We start from the raw sequence: 22,008 nt of genomic DNA, 5'->3' as shown, positions 1-22,008 counted from the left end.
CTAGTGTCTGCAGTGTATGTAATGTGTGTATTATCTGTACTAGTGTCTGCAGTGTATGTAATGTCTGTTTTATCTGTACTTGTGTCTGCAGGGTATGTAATGTCTGTATGATTTGTACTAGTGTCTGCAGTGTATGTAATGTCTGTATTATCTGTACTAGTGTCTGCAGTGTATGTAATGTCTGTATTATCTGTACTAGTGTCTGCAGTGTATGTAATGTCTGTTTTATCTGTACTAGTGTCTGCAGTGTATGTAACGTCTGTATGATTTGTACTAGTGTCTGCAGTGTATGTAATGTCTGTATGATTTGTACTAGTGTCTGCAGTATATGTAATGTCTGTATTATCTGTACTAGTGTCTGCAGTGTCTGTAATGTCTGTATTATCTGTACTAGTGTCTGCAGTGTATGTAGTGTCTGTATTATCTGTACTAGTGTCTGCAGTGTATGTAAAGTCTGTATTATCTGTACTAGTGTCTGCAGTGTATGTAATGTCTGTATTATCTGTACTAGTGTCTGCAAAGTATCTAATGTCTGTATTATCTGTACTAGTGTCTGCAGTGTATGTAATGTCTGTATTATCTGTACTAGTGTCTGCAGTGTATGTAGTGTCTGTATTATCTGTACTAGTGTCTGCAGTGTATGTAATGTCTGTATTATCTGTACTAGTGTCTGCAGTGTATGTAATGTCTGTATTATATGTACTAGTGTCTGCAGTGTATGTAATGTCTGTATTATATGTACCAGTGTCTGCAGTGTATGTAATGTCTGTATTATCTGTACTAGTGTCTGCAGTGTATGTAATGTCTATATGATCTGTACTAGTGTATGCAGTGTATGTAATGTCTGTATTATCTGTACTAGTGTCTGCAGTGTCTGTAATGTCTGTATCATCTGTACTAGTGTCTGTAGTGTATGTAATGTCTGTATTATCTGTACTAGTGTCTGTAGTGTATGTAATGTCTGTATTATCTGTACTAGTGTCTGCAGTGTATGTAATGTCTGTATTATCTGTACTAGTGTCTGCAGTGTATGTAATGTCTGTATTATCTGTACTAGTGTCTGCAGTGTATGTAATGTCTGTATTATCTGTACTAGTGTCTGCAGTGTATGTAAAATCTGTATTATCTGTACTAGTGTCTGCAGTGTATGTAATGTCTATATTATCTGTACTAGTGTCTGCAGTATATGTAATGTCTGTATGATCTGTACTAGTGTCTGCAGTGTATGTAATGTCTGTATTATCTGTACTTGTGTCTGCAGTGTATGTAATGTCTGTATTATCTGTACTAGTGTCTGCAGTGTCTGTAATGTCTGTATTATCTGTACTAGTGTCTGTAGTGTATTTAATGTCTGTATTATCTGTACTAGTGTCTGCAGTGTATGTAATGTCTGTATTATCTGTACTAGTGTCTGCAGTGTATGTAATGTCTGTATTATCTGTACTAGTGTCTGCAGTGTATGTAATGTCTGTATTATCTGTACTAGTGTCTGCAGTGTATGTAATGTCTGTATTATCTGTACTAGTGTCTGCAGTGTCTGTAGTGTGTGTATTATCTGTACTAGTGTCTGCAGTGTATGTAATGTCTGTATTATATGCACTAGTGTCTGCAGTGTATGTAATGTCTGTATTATCTGTACTAGTGTCTGCAGTGTATGTAATGTCTGTATTATCTGTACTAGTGTCTGCAGTGTATGTAATGTCTGTATTATCTGTACTAGTGTCTGTAGTGTATGTAATGTCTGTATTATTTATACTAGTGTCTGCAGTGTATGTAATGTCTGTAATATCTGTACTAGTGTCTGTAGTGTATGTAATGTCTGTATTATCTGTACTAGTGTCTGCAGTGTGTGTAATGTCTGTATTATCTGTACCAGTGTCTGCAGTGTGTGTAATGTCTGTATTATCTGTACTAGTGTCTGTAGTGTATGTAATGTCTGTATTATCTGTACTAGTGTCTGCAGTGTGTGTAATGTCTGTATTATATGTTCTAGTGTCTGCAGTATATGTAACGTCTGTATTATCTGTACTAGTGTCTGCAGTGTATGTAATGTCTGTATTATCTGTACTAGTGTCTGTAGTGTATGTAATGTCTGTATTATCTGTACTAGTGTCTGCAGTCTATGTAATGTCTGTATTATCTGTACTAGTGTCTGCAGTGTATGTAATGTCTGTATTATCTGTACTAGTGTCTGTAGTGTATGTAATGTCTGTATTATCTGTACTAGTGTCTGCAGTGTATGTAATGTCTGTAATATCTGTACTAGTGTCTGTAGTGTATGTAATGTCTGTATTATCTGTACTAGTGTCTGCAGTGTGTGTAATGTCTGTATTATCTGTACCAGTGTCTGCAGTGTGTGTAATGTCTGTATTATCTGTACTAGTGTCTGCAGTGTATGTAATGTCTGTAGTATCTGTACTAGTGTCTGTAGTGTATGTAATGCCTGTATTATCTGTACTAGTGTCTGCAGTGTGTGTAATGTCTGTATTATATGTTCTAGTGTCTGCAGTATATGTAATGTCTGTATTATCTGTACTAGTGTCTGCAGTGTATGTAATGTCTGTATTATCTGTACTAGTGTCTGTAGTGTATGTAATGTCTGTATTATCTGTACTAGTGTCTGCAGTGTATGTAATGTCTGTATTATATGTTCTAGTGTCTGCAGAGCATCTTATGTCTGTATTATATGTTCTAGTGTCTGCAGAGTATCTAATGTCTGTATTATATGTTCTAGTGTCTGCAGAGTATCTAATGTCTGTATTATCTGTACTAGTGTCTGCAGTGTATGTAGTGTCTGCATTAACTGTACTAGTGTCTGCAGTGTATGTAGTGTCTGTATTATCTGTACTAGTGTCTGCAGTGTATGTAATGTCTGTTTTATCTGTACTTGTGTCTGCAGGGTATGTAATGTCTGTATGATTTGTACTAGTGTCTGCAGTGTATGTAATGTCTGTATTATCTGTACTAGTGTCTGCAGTGTATGTAATGTCTGTATTATCTGTACTAGTGTCTGCAGTGTATGTAATGTCTGTTTTATCTGTACTAGTGTCTGCAGTGTATGTAATGTCTGTATGATTTGTACTAGTGTCTGCAGTGTATGTAATGTCTGTATGATTTGTACTAGTGTCTGCAGTATATGTAATGTCTGTATTATCTGTACTAGTGTCTGCAGTGTCTGTAATGTCTGTATTATCTGTACTAGTGTCTGCAGTGTATGTAGTGTCTGTATTATCTGTACTAGTGTCTGCAGTGTATGTAAAGTCTGTATTATCTGTACTAGTGACTGCAGTGTATGTAATGTCTGTATTATCTGTACTAGTGTCTGCAAAGTATCTAATGTCTGTATTATCTGTACTAGTGTCTGCAGTGTATGTAATGTCTGTATTATCTGTACTAGTGTCTGCAGTGTATGTAATGTCTGTATTATCTGTACTAGTGTCTGCAGTGTATGTAGTGTCTGTATTATCTGTACTAGTGTCTGCAGTGTATGTAATGTCTGTATTATCTGTACTAGTGTCTGCAGTGTATGTAATGTCTGTATTATCTGTACTAGTGTCTGCAGTGTATGTAGTGTCTGTATTATCTGTACTAGTGTCTGCAGTGTATGTAATGTCTGTATTATCTGTACTAGTGTCTGCAGTGTATGTAATGTCTGTATTATATGTACTAGTGTCTGCAGTGTATGTAATGTCTGTATTATATGTACTAGTGTCTGCAGTGTATGTAATGTCTGTATTATCTGTACTAGTGTCTGCAGTGTATGTAATGTCTATATGATCTGTACTAGTGTATGCAGTGTATGTAATGTCTGTATTATCTGTACTAGTGTCTGCAGTGTCTGTAATGTCTGTATTATCTGTACTAGTGTCTGTAGTGTATGTAATGTCTGTATTATCTGTACTAGTGTCTGTAGTGTATGTAATGTCTGTATTATCTGTACTAGTGTCTGCAGTGTATGTAATGTCTGTATTATCTGTACTAGTGTCTGCAGTGTATGTAATGTCTGTATTATCTGTACTAGTGTCTGCAGTGTATGTAATGTCTGTATTATCTGTACTAGTGTCTGCAGTGTATGTAAAATCTGTATTATCTGTACTAGTGTCTGCAGTGTATGTAATGTCTATATTATCTGTACTAGTGTCTGCAGTGTATGTAATGTCTGTATGATCTGTACTAGTGTCTGCAGTGTATGTAATGTCTGTATTATCTGTACTTGTGTCTGCAGTGTATGTAATGTCTGTATTATCTGTACTAGTGTCTGCAGTGTCTGTAATGTCTGTATTATCTGTACTAGTGTCTGTAGTGTATGTAATGTCTGTATTATCTGTACTAGTGTCTGCAGTGTATGTAATGTCTGTATTATCTGTACTAGTGTCTGCAGTGTATGTAATGTCTGTATTATCTGTACTAGTGTCTGCAGTGTATGTAATGTCTGTATTATCTGTACTAGTGTCTGCAGTGTCTGTAGTGTGTGTATTATCTGTACTAGTGTCTGCAGTGTATGTAATGTCTGTATTATCTGTACTAGTGTCTGCAGTGTATGTAATGTCTGTATTATTTGTACTAGTGTCTGCAGTGTATGTAATGTCTGTATTATCTGTACTAGTGTCTGCAGTGTCTGTAGTGTGTGTATTATCTGTACTAGTGTCTGCAGTGTATGTAATGTCTGTATTATCTGTACTAGTGTCTGCAGTGTATGTAATGTCTGTATTATCTGTACTAGTGTCTGCAGTGTCTGTAATGTCTGTATTATCTGTACTAGTGTCTGTAGTGTATGTAATGTCTGTATTATCTGTACTAGTGTCTGCAGTGTATGTAATGTCTGTATTATCTGTACTAGTGTCTGCAGTGTATGTAATGTCTGTATTATCTGTACTAGTGTCTGCAGTGTATGTAATGTCTGTATTATCTGTACTAGTGTCTGCAGTGTCTGTAGTGTGTGTATTATCTGTACTAGTGTCTGCAGTGTATGTAATGTCTGTATTATCTGTACTAGTGTCTGCATTGTATGTAATGTCTGTATTATATGTACTAGTGTCTGCAGTGTATGTAATGTCTGTATTATCTGTACTAGTGTCTGCAGTGTATGTAATGTCTGTATTATCTGTACTAGTGTCTGCAGTGTATGTAATGTCTGTATTATCTGTACTAGTGTCTGCAGTGTATGTAATGTCTGTATTATCTGTACTAGTGTCTGTAGTGTATGTAATGTCTGTATTATCTGTTCTAGTGTCTGCAGTGTATGTAATGTCTGTATTATCTGTACTAGTGTCTGTAGTGTATGTAATGTCTGTATTATCTGTACTAGTGTCTGCAGTGTGTGTAATGTCTGTATTATCTGTACTAGTGTCTGCAGTGTGTGTAATGTCTGTATTATATGTTCTAGTGTCTGCAGAGCATCTAATGTCTGTATTATATGTTCTAGTGTCTGCAGAGTAACTAATGTCTGTATTATATGTTCTAGTGTCTGCAGAGTATCTAATGTCTGTATTATCTGTACTAGTGTCTGCAGTGTATGTAGTGTCTGTATTATCTGTACTAGTGCCTGCAGTGTATGTAGTGTCTGTATTATCTGTACTAGTGTCTGCAGTGTATGTAATGTGTGTATTATCTGTACTAGTGTCTGCAGTGTATGTAATGTCTGTTTTATGTGTACTAGTGTCTGCAGTGTATGTAATGTCTGTATGATTTGTACTAGTGTCTGCAGTGTATGTAATGTCTGTATTATCTGTACTAGTGTCTGCAGTGTATGTAATGTCTATATGATCTGTACTAGTGTATGCAGTGTATGTAATGTCTGTATTATCTGTACTAGTGTCTGCAGTGTCTGTAATGTCTATATGATCTGTACTAGTGTATGCAGTGTATGTAATGTCTGTATAATCTGTACTAGTGTCTGCAGTGTATGTAGTGTCTGTATTATCTGTACTAGTGTCTGTAGTGTATGTAATGTCTGTATTATCTGTACTAGTGTCTGCAGTGTATGTAAAATCTGTATTATCTGTACTAGTGTCTGCAGTGTATGTAATGTCTATATTATCTGTACTAGTGTCTGCAGTGTATGTAATGTCTGTATGATCTGTACTAGTGTCTGCAGTGTATGTAATGTCTGTATTATCTGTACTTGTGTCTGCAGTGTATGTAATGTCTGTATTATCTGTACTAGTGTCTGCAGTGTCTGCAATGTCTGTATTATCTGTACTAGTGTCTGTAGTGTATGTAATGTCTGTATTATCTGTACTAGTGTCTGCAGTGTATGTAATGTCTGTATTATCTGTACTAGTGTCTGCAGTGTATGTAATGTCTGTATTATCTGTACTAGTGTCTGCAGTGTATGTAATGTCTGTATTATCTGTACTAGTGTCTGCAGTGTCTGTAGTGTGTGTATTATCTGTACTAGTGTCTGCAGTGTATGTAATGTCTGTATTATATGTACTAGTGTCTGCAGTGTATGTAATGTCTGTATTATCTGTACTAGTGTCTGCAGTGTATGTAATGTCTGTATTATCTGTACTAGTGTCTGCAGTGTATGTAATGTCTGTATTATCTGTACTAGTGTCTGCAGTGTATGTAATGTCTGTATTATCTGTACTAGTGTCTGTAGTGTATGTAATGTCTGTATTATCTGTTCTAGTGTCTGCAGTGTATGTAATGTCTGTATTATCTGTACTAGTGTCTGTAGTGTATGTAATGTCTGTATTATCTGTACTAGTGTCTGCAGTGTGTGTAATGTCTGCATTATCTGTACTAGTGTCTGCAGTGTGTGTAATGTCTGTATTATATGTTCTAGTGTCTGCAGAGCATCTAATGTCTGTATTATATGTTCTAGTGTCTGCAGAGTAACTAATGTCTGTATTATATGTTCTAGTGTCTGCAGTATATGTAATGTCTGTATTATCTGTACTAGTGTCTGCAGTGTATGTAATGTGTGTATTATCTGTACTAGTGTCTGCAGTGTATGTAATGTCTGTATTATCTGTACTAGTGTCTGCAGTGTATCTAATGTCTGTATTATCTGTACTAGTGTCTGCAGTGTATGTAGTGTCTGTATTATCTGTACTAGTGTCTGCAGTGTATGTAGTGTCTGTATTATCTGTACTAGTGTCTGCAGTGTATGTAATGTGTGTATTATCTGTACTAGTGTCTGCAGTGTATGTAATGTCTGTTTTATGTGTACTAGTGTCTGCAGTGTATGTAATGTCTGTATGATTTGTACTAGTGTCTGCAGTGTATGTAAAGTCTGTATTATCTGTACTAGTGTCTGCAGTGTATGTAATGTCTGTATTATCTGTACTAGTGTCTGCAGTGTATGTAGTGTCTGTATTATCTGTACTAGTGTCTGCAGTGTCTGTAATGTCTGTATTATCTGTACTAGTGTCTGCAGTGTATGTAATGTCTGTATTATCTGTACTAGTGTCTGTAGTGTATGTAATGTCTGTATTATCTGTACTAGTGTCTGCAGTGTGTGTAAAGTCTGTATTATATGTTCTAGTGTCTGCAGAGCATCTTATGTCTGTATTATATGTTCTAGTGTCTGCAGAGTATCTAATGTCTGTATTATATGTTCTAGTGTCTGCAGAGTATCTAATGTCTGTATTATCTGTACTAGTGTCTGCAGTGTATGTAGTGTCTGCATTATCTGTACTAGTGTCTGCAGTGTATGTAGTGTCTGTATTATCTGTACTAGTGTCTGCAGTGTATGTAATGTGTGTATTATCTGTACTAGTGTCTGCAGTGTATGTAATGTCTGTTTTATCTGTACTTGTGTCTGCAGGGTATGTAATGTCTGTATGATTTGTACTAGTGTCTGCAGTGTATGTAATGTCTGTATTATCTGTACTAGTGTCTGCAGTGTATGTAATGTCTGTATTATCTGTACTAGTGTCTGCAGTGTATGTAATGTCTGTTTTATCTGTACTAGTGTCTGCAGTGTATGTAATGTCTGTATGATTTGTACTAGTGTCTGCAGTGTATGTAATGTTTGTATGATTTGTACTAGTGTCTGCAGTATATGTAATGTCTGTATTATCTGTACTAGTGTCTGCAGTGTCTGTAATGTCTGTATTATCTGTACTAGTGTCTGCAGTGTGTGTATTGTCTGTATTATCTGTACTAGTGTCTGCAGTGTATGTATTGTCTGTATTATCTGTACTAGTGTCTGCAGTGTATGTATTGTCTGTATTATCTGTACTAGTGTCTGCAGTGTATGTAATGTTTGTATTATCTGTACTAGTGTCTGCAGTGTATGTAATGTCTGTTTTATGTGTACTAGTGTCTGCAGTGTATGTAATGTCTGTATGATTTGTACTAGTGTCTGCAGTGTATGTAAAGTCTGTATTATCTTTACTAGTGTCTGCAGTGTATGTAATGTCTGTATTATCTGTACTAGTGTCTGCAGTGTATGTAGTGTCTGTATTATCTGTACTAGTGTCTGCAGTGTCTGTAATGTCTGTATTATCTGTACTAGTGTCTGCAGTGTATGTAATGTCTGTATTATCTGTACTAGTGTCTGTAGTGTATGTAATGTCTGTATTATCTGTACTAGTGTCTGCAGTGTGTGTAATGTCTGTATTATATGTTCTAGTGTCTGCAGAGCATCTTATGTCTGTATTATATGTTCTAGTGTCTGCAGAGTATCTAATGTCTGTATTATCTGTACTAGTGTCTGCAGTGTATGTAGTGTCTGCATTATCTGTACTAGTGTCTGCAGTGTATGTAGTGTCTGTATTATCTGTACTAGTGTCTGCAGTGTATGTAATGTGTGTATTATCTGTACTAGTGTCTGCAGTGTATGTAATGTCTGTTTTATCTGTACTTGTGTCTGCAGGGTATGTAATGTCTGTATAATTTGTACTAGTGTCTGCAGTGTATGTAATGTCTGTATTATCTGTACTAGTGTCTGCAGTGTATGTAATGTCTGTATTATCTGTACTAGTGTCTGCAGTGTATGTAATGTCTGTTTTATCTGTACTAGTATCTGCAGTGTATGTAATGTCTGTATGATTTGTACTAGTGTCTGCAGTGTATGTAATGTCTGTATGATTTGTACTAGTGTCTGCAGTATATGTAATGTCTGTATTATCTGTACTAGTGTCTGCAGTGTCTGTAATGTCTGTATTATCTGTACTAGTGTCTGCAGTGTATGTAGTGTCTGTATTATCTGTACTAGTGTCTGCAGTGTATGTAAAGTCTGTATTATCTGTACTAGTGTCTGCAGTGTATGTAATGTCTGTATTATCTGTACTAGTGTCTGCAAAGTATCTAATGTCTGTATTATCTGTACTAGTGTCTGCAGTGTATGTAATGTCTGTATTATCTGTACTAGTGTCTGCAGTGTATGTAGTGTCTGTATTATCTGTACTAGTGTCTGCAGTGTATGTAATGTCTGTATTATCTGTACTAGTGTCTGCAGTGTATGTAATGTCTGTATTATATGTACTAGTGTCTGCATTGTATGTAATGTCTGTATTATATGTACTAGTGTCTGCAGTGTATGTAATGTCTGTATTATCTGTACTAGTGTCTGCAGTGTATGTAATGTCTATATGATCTGTACTAGTGTATGCAGTGTATGTAATGTCTGTATTATATGTACTAGTGTCTGCAGTGTCTGTAATGTCTGTATTATCTGTACTAGTGTCTGTAGTGTATGTAATGTCTGTATTATCTGTACTAGTGTCTGTAGTGTATGTAATGTCTGTATTATCTGTACTAGTGTCTGCAGTGTATGTAATGTCTGTATTATCTGTACTAGTGTCTGCAGTGTATGTAATGTCTGTATTATCTGTACTAGTGTCTGCAGTGTATGTAATGTCTGTATTATCTGTACTAGTGTCTGCAGTGTATGTAATGTCTGTATTATCTGTACTAGTGTCTGCAGTGTATGTAATGTCTATATGATCTGTACTAGTGTATGCAGTGTATGTAATGTCTGTATTATCTGTACTAGTGTCTGCAGTGTCTGTAATGTCTGTTTTATCTGTACTAGTGTCTGCAGTGTATGTAATGTCTGTATTATCTGTACTAGTGTCTGCAGTGTATGTAATGTCTGTATTATCTGTACTAGTGTCTGCAGTGTATGTAATGTCTATATGATCTGTACTAGTGTATGCCGTGTATGTAATGTCTGTATTATCTGTACTAGTGTCTGCAGTGTCTGTAATGTCTGTATTATCTGTACTAGTGTCTGTAGTGTATGTAATGTCTCTATTATCTGTACTAGTGTCTGCATTGTATGTAGTGTCTGTATTATCTGTACCAGTGTCTGCAGTGTATGTAATGTCTGTATTATCTGTACTAGTGTCTGCAGTGTGTGTAATGTCTGTATTATCTGTACTAGTGTCTGTAGTGTATGTAATGTCTCTATTATCTGTACTAGTGTCTGCAGTGTATGTAGTGTCTGTATTATCTGTACCAGTGTCTGCAGTGTCTGTCTGTCTGCAGTGTCTGTATTATCTGTACTAGTGTCTGCAGTGTATGTAATGTCTGTATTATCTGTACTAGTGTCTGCAGTGTATGTAATGTCTGTATTATCTGTACTAGTGTCTGCAGTGTATGTAATGTCTGTATTATCTGTACTAGTGTCTGCAGTGTATGTAATGTCTATATTATCTGTACTAGTGTCTGCAGTGTATGTAATGTCTATATTATCAGTACTAGTGTCTGCAGTGTATGTAATGTCTGTATTATCTGTACTAGTGTCTGCAGTGTATGTAATGTCTGTATTATCTGTACTAGTGTCTGCAGTGTATGTAATGTCTGTATTATCTGTACTAGTGTCTGCAGTGTATGTAATGTCTGTATTATATGTACTGGTGTCTGCAGTGTATGTAATGTCTGTATTATCTGTACTAGTGTCTGCAGTGTGTGTAATGTCTGTATTATCTGTACTAGTGTCTGCAGTGTATGTAATGTCTGTATTATCAGTACTAGTGTCTGCAGTGTATGTAATGTCTGTATTATCTGTGCTAGTGTCTGCAGTGTATGTAATGTCTGTATTATATGTACTAGTGTCTGTAGTGTATGTAATGTCTGTATTATCTGTACTAGTGTCTGCAGTGTATGTAATGTCTGTATTATATGTACTAGTGTCTGTAGTGTATGTAATGTCTGTATTATATGTACTAGTGTCTGCAGTGTATGTAATGTCTGTATTATCTGTACTAGTGTCTGCAGTGTATGTAATGTCTGTATTATATGTACTAGTGTCTGTAGTGTATGTAATGTCTGTATTATATGTACTAGTGTCTGTAGTGTATGTAATGTCTGTATTATATGTACTAGTGTCTGCAGTGTATGTAATGTCTGTATTATCTGTGCTAGTGTCTGCAGTGTATGTAATGTCTGTATTATCTGTACTAGTGTCTGCAGTGTATATAATGTCTGTATTATCTGTACTAGTGTCTGCAGTGTATGTAATGTCTGTATTATCTGTACTAGTGTCTGTAGTGTATGTAATGTCTGTATTATCTGTACTAGTGTCTGTAGTGTATGTAATGTCTGTATTATCTGTACTAGTGTCTGCAGTGTATGTAATGTCTGTATTATCTGTACTAGTGTCTGTAGTGTATGTAATGTCTGTATTATCTGTACTAGTGTCTGCAGTGTATGTAATGCCTGTATGATCTGTACTAGTGTCTGCAGTGTATGTAATGTCTGTATTATCTGTACTAGTGTCTGTAGTGTATAAAATGTCTGTATTATCTGTACTAGTGTCTGCAGTGTATGTAATGTCTGTATTATCTGTACTAGTGTCTGCAGTGTATGTAATGTCTGTATTATCTGTACTAGTGTCTGCAGTGTCTGTAATGTCTGTATTATCTGTACTAGTGTCTGCAGTGTATGTAATGTCTGTATTATCTGTACTAGTGTATCTCTCACCTCCAGACCTGGGATATTCCGGGAGCTCAGCTCATGTAGAAGTGATGGAAGACTCAGGTTCTCCATGATTTGGAGCAGATCCTCCTGGAAATACTCATACGTAATCCTCAGGACATGATGTGGATAGTGACAAAGCCGCTGGTAAAACTTCTGGGTCTCAGCATCTGGAAGAGAAGAGACACAAGGATGAAATCTTCCAGGACATGTAGAGGGATGACAGCAGTGGATGGAGAACGCTCACCGGCTCCGGCTCTTATATACGACAATCCACTTGTAGGGTAAAAATACAAATTCTTTATTGTACATACACATAGACACGGAGCAGTCAGGAGAGGTAAGGCTCGCAGCTCTCGCCTTCCGGATAAACTCTATGGGGCTCATGTACTAAGGGTCCGAACGCCGCACTGTCGTCAGGTTTCCTGAATATTTCCGTTTTGCGCCAAATTGCCCAGGGATTTTACCGCACGTGATCGGATTGCGGCGCATCGGCGCAGGCTTGGAGGCGACAGAAATAGGGGGGCGTGGCTGTCAGACAACCCGACGGATTCGTAAAAAACCACGGAATTTGAAAAACGATTTGTGTCGCAAGATCAGCACTTACATGCACCAGGAAGAAGCGACACATGCTGGATATCGGCCGCACGAGCTTAGTGAATCCCGGCAGGCCCACGGGGGATCGCGACTGGTCCGGGTAAGTAAATCTGCCCCTATATCCTTATTCATGGCCACACAACACACACTGATCCTGAGGTTATGTGGCGATAGTATGGAATCACGTGACCAAATTCAGCCAATGCAACGACCTCAATTACAGAATATGCACTTAGACATTAAAACAAAGAAAATGAATGAAACAATAGATATTAATCAGGATTGCAGGTTATAAAAGGAGCTAGAATGCAGAGACTAACAGTATATGTCCAATACATAATACATATACTACATAATACATATAATACATAATACATAATACATATACTACATAATACATATAATACATATAATATATAATACATATAATACATAATACATATAATACATATAATATATAATACATATAATATATAATAGGTTGGTTTGTTCTTAAGTTGAATTTGTATGTAAGTCGGAACTGTGTATTTTATCATTGTAATCCCAGCCAGAACTTTTTTGGTCTCTGTAACAATTGGATTTTAAAAATGTTGGGTTGTCATAAGAATCAGGATTAACAATAAAGCTTCATTACAGACGCCTGTGATAACTGTTATAGCTGTTTATTATAGCCTAGGACTAAAGTACAATAAATTACCAATATCCAGTGGTCCATTTGTAACTAGGGGTCGTATGTAAGTCGAGTGTTCTTAAGTAGGGGACCGTCTGTACATAATACATAATACATATACTACATAATACATAATACATATAATACATAAATATATAAAACATATAATACATAATACATATAGGGCCACATGTATCACTCATTTTTTCTGTTGTTTTTGCGCCTTTTCATTCAGGCGCACCGTTTTTGCGGCATTTTTGTGACTAAACGCCAAACTAGCCGCGCAGCAAAAATAAGCAGCTTTCCCTCATCTATCTTACCAATCCAGATGTTTTGCTGCGCCTAATGATATTCATCACTTGAAACGTTTTCATTTAGGCACAAAAACAGGCGCAAAAACACTCCAGCCCGAAGGTGGCGTTATCTGAGAAGAAAGAACTGAGCCCCTGTGAAGAACAGCTCATTTCTAGCAGCAGAGCTCAGGCAGACACTGCAGACACTAGAACATATAATACAGACATTACATACACTGCAGACACTAGTACATATAATACAGACATTACATACACTGCAGACACTAGTACATATAATACAGACACTACATACTCTGCAGACACTAGTACAGATAATACAGACACTACATACACTGCAGACACTAGTACAGATAATACAGACATTACATACACTGCAGACACTAGTACAGATAATACAGACATTACATACACTGCAGACACTAGTACAGATAATACAGACATTACATACACTGCAGACACTAGTACAGATAATACAGACATTACATACACTGCAGACACTAGTACAGATAATACAGACATTACATACACTGCAGACTCTAGTACAGATAATACAGACATTACATACACTGCAGACAATAGTACAGATAATACAGACATTACATACACTGCAGACACTAGTACAGATAATACAGACATTACAGACACTGCAGACACTAGTACAGATAATACAGACATTACATACACTGCAGACACTAGTACATATAATACAGACATTACATACACTACAGACACTAGTACAGATAATACAGACATTACATACACTACAGACACTAGTACAGATAATACAGACATTATATACACTGCAGACACTAGTACAGATAATACAGACATTACATACACTGCAGACACTAGAACATATAATACAGACATTACATATACTGCAGACACTAGTACAGATAATACAGACACTACATACACTGCAGACACTAGTACAGATAATACAGACATTACATACACTGCAGACACTAGTACATATAATAGATACATTACATACACTGCAGACACTAGTACAGATAATACAGACATTACATACACTACAGACACTAGTACAGATAATACAGACATTACATACACTGCATACACTAGTATAGATAATACAGACATTACATACACTACAGACACTAGTACATATAATACAGACATTACATACACTGCAGACACTAGTACAGATAATACAGACACTACATACACTGCAGACACTAGTACAGATAATACAGACATTACATACACTGCAGACACTAGTACAGATAATACAGCCATTACAGACACTGCAGACACTAGTACAGATAATACAGACATTACATACACTGCAGTCACTAGTACAGATAATACAGACATTACATACACTGCAGACACTAGTACAGATAATACAGACATTACATACACTGCAGACACTAGTACAGATAATACAGACATTACATACACTGCAGTCACTAGTACAGATAATACAGACATTACATACACTGCAGACACTAGTACAGATAATACAGACATTAGATACACTGCAGACACTAGTACAGATAATACAGACATTACATACACTGCAGACACTAGTACAGATAATACAGACATTACATACACTGCAGTCACTAGTACAGATAATACAGACATTACATACACTGCAGACACTAGTACAGATAATACATACATTACATACACTGCAGACACTAGTACAGATAATACAGACATTACAGACACTGCAGACACTAGAGCATATAATACAGACATTACAGACACTGCAGACACTAGTACAGATAATACAGACATTACATACACTACATACACTAGTACAGATAATACAGACATTACATACACTGCAGACACTAGTACAGAAAATACAGACATTACATACACTACAGACACTAGTACAGCTAATACAGACATTACATACACTGCAGACACTAGTACAGATAATACAGACATTACATACACTACAGACACTTGTACAGATAATACAGACATTACATACAAGGCAGACACTAGTACAGACAATACAGACATTACAGACACTGCAGACACTAGTACAAATAATACAGACATTACATACACTGCAGACACTAGTACAGATAATACAGACATTACATACACTGCATACACTAGTACAGATAATACAGACATTACATACACTGCAGACACTAGTACAGATAATACAGACATTACATACACTGCAGGCACTAGTACAGATAATACACACATTACATACCCTGCAGACACTAGTACAGATAATACAGACATTACATACACTGCACCCACTAGTACATATAATACAGACATTACATACACTGCAGACACTAGTACAGATCATACAGACATTACATACACTGCAGACACTAGTACAGATAATACAGACACTACATACACTACAGACACTAGTACAGATAATACAGACATTACATACACTACAGACACTAGTACATATAATACAGACACTACATACACTGCAGACACTAGTACAGATGATACAGACATTAGATGCTCTGCAGACACTAGAACATATAATACAGACATTACACACACTGCATACACTAGTACAGATAATACAGACACTACATACACTACAGACACTAGTACAGATAATACAGACATTAGATACTCTGCAGACACTAGTACAGATAATACAGACATTACATACACTGCAGACACTAGTACAGATAATACAGACATTACATACACTGCAGACACTAGTACGGATAATACAGACATTACATACACTGCAGACACTAGTACAGATAATACAGACATTAGATGCTCTGCAGACACTAGAACATATAATACAGACATTACACACACTGCATACACTAGTACAGATAATACAGACATTACATACACTGTAGACACTAGTACAGATAATACAGACACTACATACACTACAGACACTAGTACAGATAATACAGACATTAGATGCTCTGCAGACACTAGAACATATAATACAGACATTACACACACTGCAGACACTAGTACAGATAATACAGACATTAGATGCTCTGCAGACACTAGAACATATAATACAGACATTACACACACTGCATACACTAGTACAGATAATACAGACATTACATACACTGTAGACACTAGTACAGATAATACAGACACTACATACACTGCAGACACTAGTACAGATAATACAGACATTACATACACTGCAGACACAAGTACAGATAATACAGACATTAGATACTCTGCAGACACTAGTACAGATAATACAGACATTACATACACTGCAGACACTAGTACGGATAATACAGACATTACATACACTGCAGACACTAGTACAGATAATACAGACATTACATACACTGCAGACACTAGTACACATAATACAGACGTTACATACACTGCAGACACTAATACAGATAATACAGACATTACATACACTGCAGACACTAGTACAGATAATACAGACACTACATACACTGCAGACACTAGTACAGATAATACAGACACTACATACACGGCAGACACTAGTACAGATAATACAGACATTAGATACACTGCAGACACTAGTACAGATAATACAGACATTAGATACACTGCAGACACTAGTACAGATAATACAGACATTACATACACTGCAGACACTAGTACAGATAATACAGACATTACATACGCTGCAGACACTAGTACAAATAATACAGACATTAGATACACTGCAGACACTAGTACAGATAATACAGATTTTACATACACTGCAGACACTAGTACAGATAATACAGACATTACATACACTGCATACACTAGTACAGATAATACAGACATTACATACACTGCAGACACTAGTACAGATAATACAGACATTACATACACTGCAGACACTAGTACAGATAATACAGACATTACATACACTGCAGACACTAGTACAGATAATACAGACATTACATACACTGCATACACTAGTACAGATAATACAGACATTAGATACACTGCAGACACTAGTACAGATAATACAGACATTACATACACTGCAGACACTAGTACAGATAATACAGACATTACATACACTGCAGACACTAGTACAGATAATACAGACATTACATACACTGCAGACACTAGTACAGATAATACAGACATTACATACACTGCAGACACTAGTACGGATAATACAGACATTACATACACTGCAGACACTAGTACAGATAATACAGACATTAGATACACTGCAGACACTAGTACAGATAATACAGACATTACATACACTGCAGACACTAGTACAGATAATACAGACATTAGATACACTGCAGACACTAGTACAGATAATACAGACATTAGATACACTGCAGACACTAGTACAGATAATACAGACATTACATACACTGCAGACACTAGTACACATAATACAGACTTTACATACACTGCAGACACTAGTACAGATAATACAGACATTACATACACTGCAGACACTAGTACAGATAATACAGACACTACATACACTGCAGACACTAGTACAGATAATACAGACACTACATACACGGCAGACACTAGTACAGATAATACAGACATTAGATACACTGCAGACACTAGTACAGATAATACAGACATTACATACACTGCAGACACTAGTACAGATAATACAGACATTACATACGCTGCAGACACTAGTACAAATAATACAGACATTAGATACACTGCAGACACTAGTACAGATAATACAGATTTTACATATACTGCAGACACTAGTACAGATAATACAGACATTACATACACTGCATACACTAGTACAGATAATACAGACATTACATACACTGCAGACACTAGTACAGATAATACAGACATTACATACACTGCAGACACTAGTACAGATAATACAGACATTACATACACTGCAGACACTAGTACAGATAATACAGACATTACATACACTGCAGACACTAGTACGGATAATACAGACATTACATACACTGCAGACACTAGTACAGATAATACAGACATTAGATACACTGCAGACACTAGTACAGATAATACAGACATTACATACACTGCAGACACTAGTACACATAATACAGACTTTACATACACTGCAGACACTAGTACAGATAATACAGACATTACATACACTGCAGACACTAGTACAGATAATACAGACACTACATACACTGCAGACACTAGTACAGATAAAACAGACACTACATACACGGCAGACACTAGTACAGATAATACAGACATTAGATACACTGCAGACACTAGTACAGATAATACAGACATTACATACACTGCAGACACTAGTACAGATAATACAGACATTAGATACACTGCAGACACTAGTACAGATAATACAGACATTACATACACTGCAGACACTAGTACAGATAATACAGACATTACATACACTGCAGACACTAGTACAGATAATACAGACATTACATACACTGCAGACACTAGTACGGATAATACAGACATTACATACACTGCAGACACTAGTACAGATAATACAGACACTGCATACACTGCAGACACTAGTACAGATAATACAGACACTACATACACGGCAGACACTAGTACAGATAATACAGACATTACACACACTGCAGACACTAGTACAGATAATACAGACATTACATACACTGCAGACACTAGTACAGATAATACAGACATTACATACACTGCAGACACTAGTACAGATAATACAGACATTAGATACACTGCAGACACTAGTACAGATAATACAGACATTACATACACTGCAGACACTAGTACAGATAATACAGACATAAGATACACTGCAGACACTAGTACAGATAATACAGCCATTAGATACACTGCAGACACTAGTACAGATCATATAGACATTACATACACTGCAGACACTAGTACAGATAATACAGACATTACATACAGTGCAGAAACTAGTACAGATAATACAGACACTACATACACTGCAGACACTAGTACAGACAATACAGACATTACATACACTGCAGACACTAGTACAGATAATACACACATTACATACACTGCAGACACTAGTACAGATAATACAGACATTACAGACACTGCAGACACTAGTACAGATAATACAGACATTACATACACTGCAGACACTAGTACAGATAATACAGACACTACATACACTACAGACACTAGTACAGATAATACAGACATTACATACACTGCAGACACTAGTACAGATAATACAGACCTAACATACACTACAGAACCTAGTACAGATAATACACACACTACATACACTGCAGACACTAGTACAGATAATACAGATATTACATACACTGCAGACACTAGTACAGATAATACAGACATTACATACACTGCAGACTCTAGTACAGATAATACAGACATTACACACACTGCAGACACTGCAGACACTAGTACAGATAATACACACACTACATACACTGCAGACACTAGAACAGATAATACAGACATTACATACACTGCAGACACTAGTACAGATAATACAGACATTACATACACTGCAGACACTAGAACAGATAATACAGACATTACATACACTGCAGACACTAGAACAGATAATACAGACATTACATACACTGCAGACACTAGTACAGATAATTCAGACACTACATACACTGCAGACACTAGTACAGATAATACAGACATTACATACACTGCAGACACTAGAACAGATAATACAGACATTACATACACTGCAGACACTAGAACAGATAATACAGACATTACATACACTGCAGACACTAGAACAGATAATACAGACATTACATACACTGCAGACACTAGAACAGATAATACAGACATTACATACACTGCAGACACTAGTACAGATAATACAGACACTACAGACAGGAGCTGCAGACTCTATTTACAGTTCATCACATTCTATTTATAAAACATTCTGCAGAATCCTGAGCTCACAGCAAGAGAGAAGAGAACGTTACAGAATGTTGCAGATACGACATACAAGTGTCCCCCATGTAGTTCTGCACAGTATCACCAGTGTGTCTGAGGGGGATACTGTGCAGAATTACAGGGGTGCAGCAGGAGACCAGCACTGGGGGATCCCCTCCAGGAGAAGCCCCTGCTGAGGAGGTCACTGGGTGCTGGGTGTCACACACCTGGGTGCTGCTGTGAGTGTTATCTTCATTCTGGGATGTGGGAGAAGCAGAGAGGAGCTTGTAGCAGGATCACATGTAACTGCCTGAATCTAACATTGCGCCTAAACTGCGCCAAAAAAATTAATAAGAGGCAGAAAATTACCTTATCACATTTGGTGATAATTCTGGCAAAACAGTGCGACAGTATATAGACACAACTACTACACTTAGGCGCACAAAAGTGATAAATGTGGCCCTATGTGTATTATATATTATATGTATTATGTGTATTAAATGTATTATGTATTATTGTAAAGATCTAATAATAGATATTGTCTATTGTTCTGTGTATTGTTAAATGTAATTTGATACAAATAACTACACTTGGTGTCAAAGTGATTATTCCCAAAATACGTCACTCGGTGACACCAGAAGGACTCGATGATACTTATAAAAAGTCTCCTTTATTGGCATCATCCAGGTTGCAGAATACAGGATACAAGATACTTGCGCAGATTATCAGTCACGTGTCCATGTCAGTCAGTGTATCAGTGAGGATATGTTCTGTAATGGCCGGGAGGTTCCATCTCTTCCCGTGGCTCTTCATATATTGTCATACATTACACTTGTTGTCTTTTCTTCTCCATGTGTCGTTCGAGATGTGAGAGCAGTAGTTTCAGTTGTGAGCGTTGTCCAGCTGTTGTAGCCTTGATGTATCAGCCCCGATGTAACAGCCTCTCGGTATCAGCCGCCATGACACTCTCTGTGTGTCATATATATATATGGTCCTAGTAGAGGTGTGTCTTGTAGTGTTGGACGTTCTGTGTCCCTATATATGGTATTCATATATATTTAGGCTTTATGTAATGTACAGTAGCTCATCCCATACACTATATGTCACAGCTCGTGTACAGCTCGTGTACAGCTCGTGTATCAGTTTAACACTTTATAGTCTACAAGTGAATATTGTGATATATACTTTTTAACATTTCCCCCTCTTGAGGGTGAGCTACATTTGTTCGATCCCTCAAAATACATTTACAATATTCAATCATAAATCATCAGATGATCTTCTTTCTTCTTGTTGAGAAATGTCCATAATAAATACATTTTTCTGATATAAAATTCAATCAGCATTATCACATTATTATATGAATAAATGTTATGATATACTGTGATCAAAAAGAAATAAGTTGATGGACTATATACTAAGTCTAAACTAGATGAAGCTTCTTCTTGTCATCTTCTCCTGGTCCTCATCCAGTAGAAGGATTGGTTACACAGTCTTTAGTATGTAGACTCCTTATCGTTACTGTTGATAGATTATTATGTGCAGAACCTTTCATTACATTTCCTGGATTGTTATTTTCTTCCAGTATGTAACACAAAAGTCTTAGGAAGTTATAGATGTAAAAGTAAAGTCCTTGTGATGAACATGTGTCACTCCTGATATCTGTGTTATCTCCTTGGAACTGACTTGACTCGAAGTAAATTCTTCTTCTCCTGGGAAGTCATCTGTGCACTTGTC

The 22,008-nt window shown here is 36.6% G+C and overlaps 1 protein-coding gene across 1 annotated transcript in view; it reads right to left on the bottom strand.

Annotated features, from left to right (window-relative positions):
* LOC140108523 (NACHT, LRR and PYD domains-containing protein 3-like) overlaps positions 1-22,008 on the bottom strand; it is a 96,890-nt gene that overhangs the window by 42,525 nt on the left and 32,357 nt on the right. The window contains exon 3 of the mRNA XM_072131805.1: positions 11,881-12,044. Within this exon, the coding sequence (XP_071987906.1) occupies positions 11,881-12,044 (164 nt within the window). The remainder of the gene's footprint in view (positions 1-11,880; positions 12,045-22,008) is intronic.

The sequence above is a fragment of the Engystomops pustulosus genome, unplaced genomic scaffold, assembly GCF_040894005.1.
Source record: "Engystomops pustulosus unplaced genomic scaffold, aEngPut4.maternal MAT_SCAFFOLD_143, whole genome shotgun sequence".
In the NCBI taxonomy this organism is placed as follows: domain Eukaryota; kingdom Metazoa; phylum Chordata; class Amphibia; order Anura; family Leptodactylidae; genus Engystomops; species Engystomops pustulosus.
The sequence above is the reverse complement of the archived record's forward strand: the minus strand, read 5'-3'. Positions and strand labels throughout refer to the sequence as shown.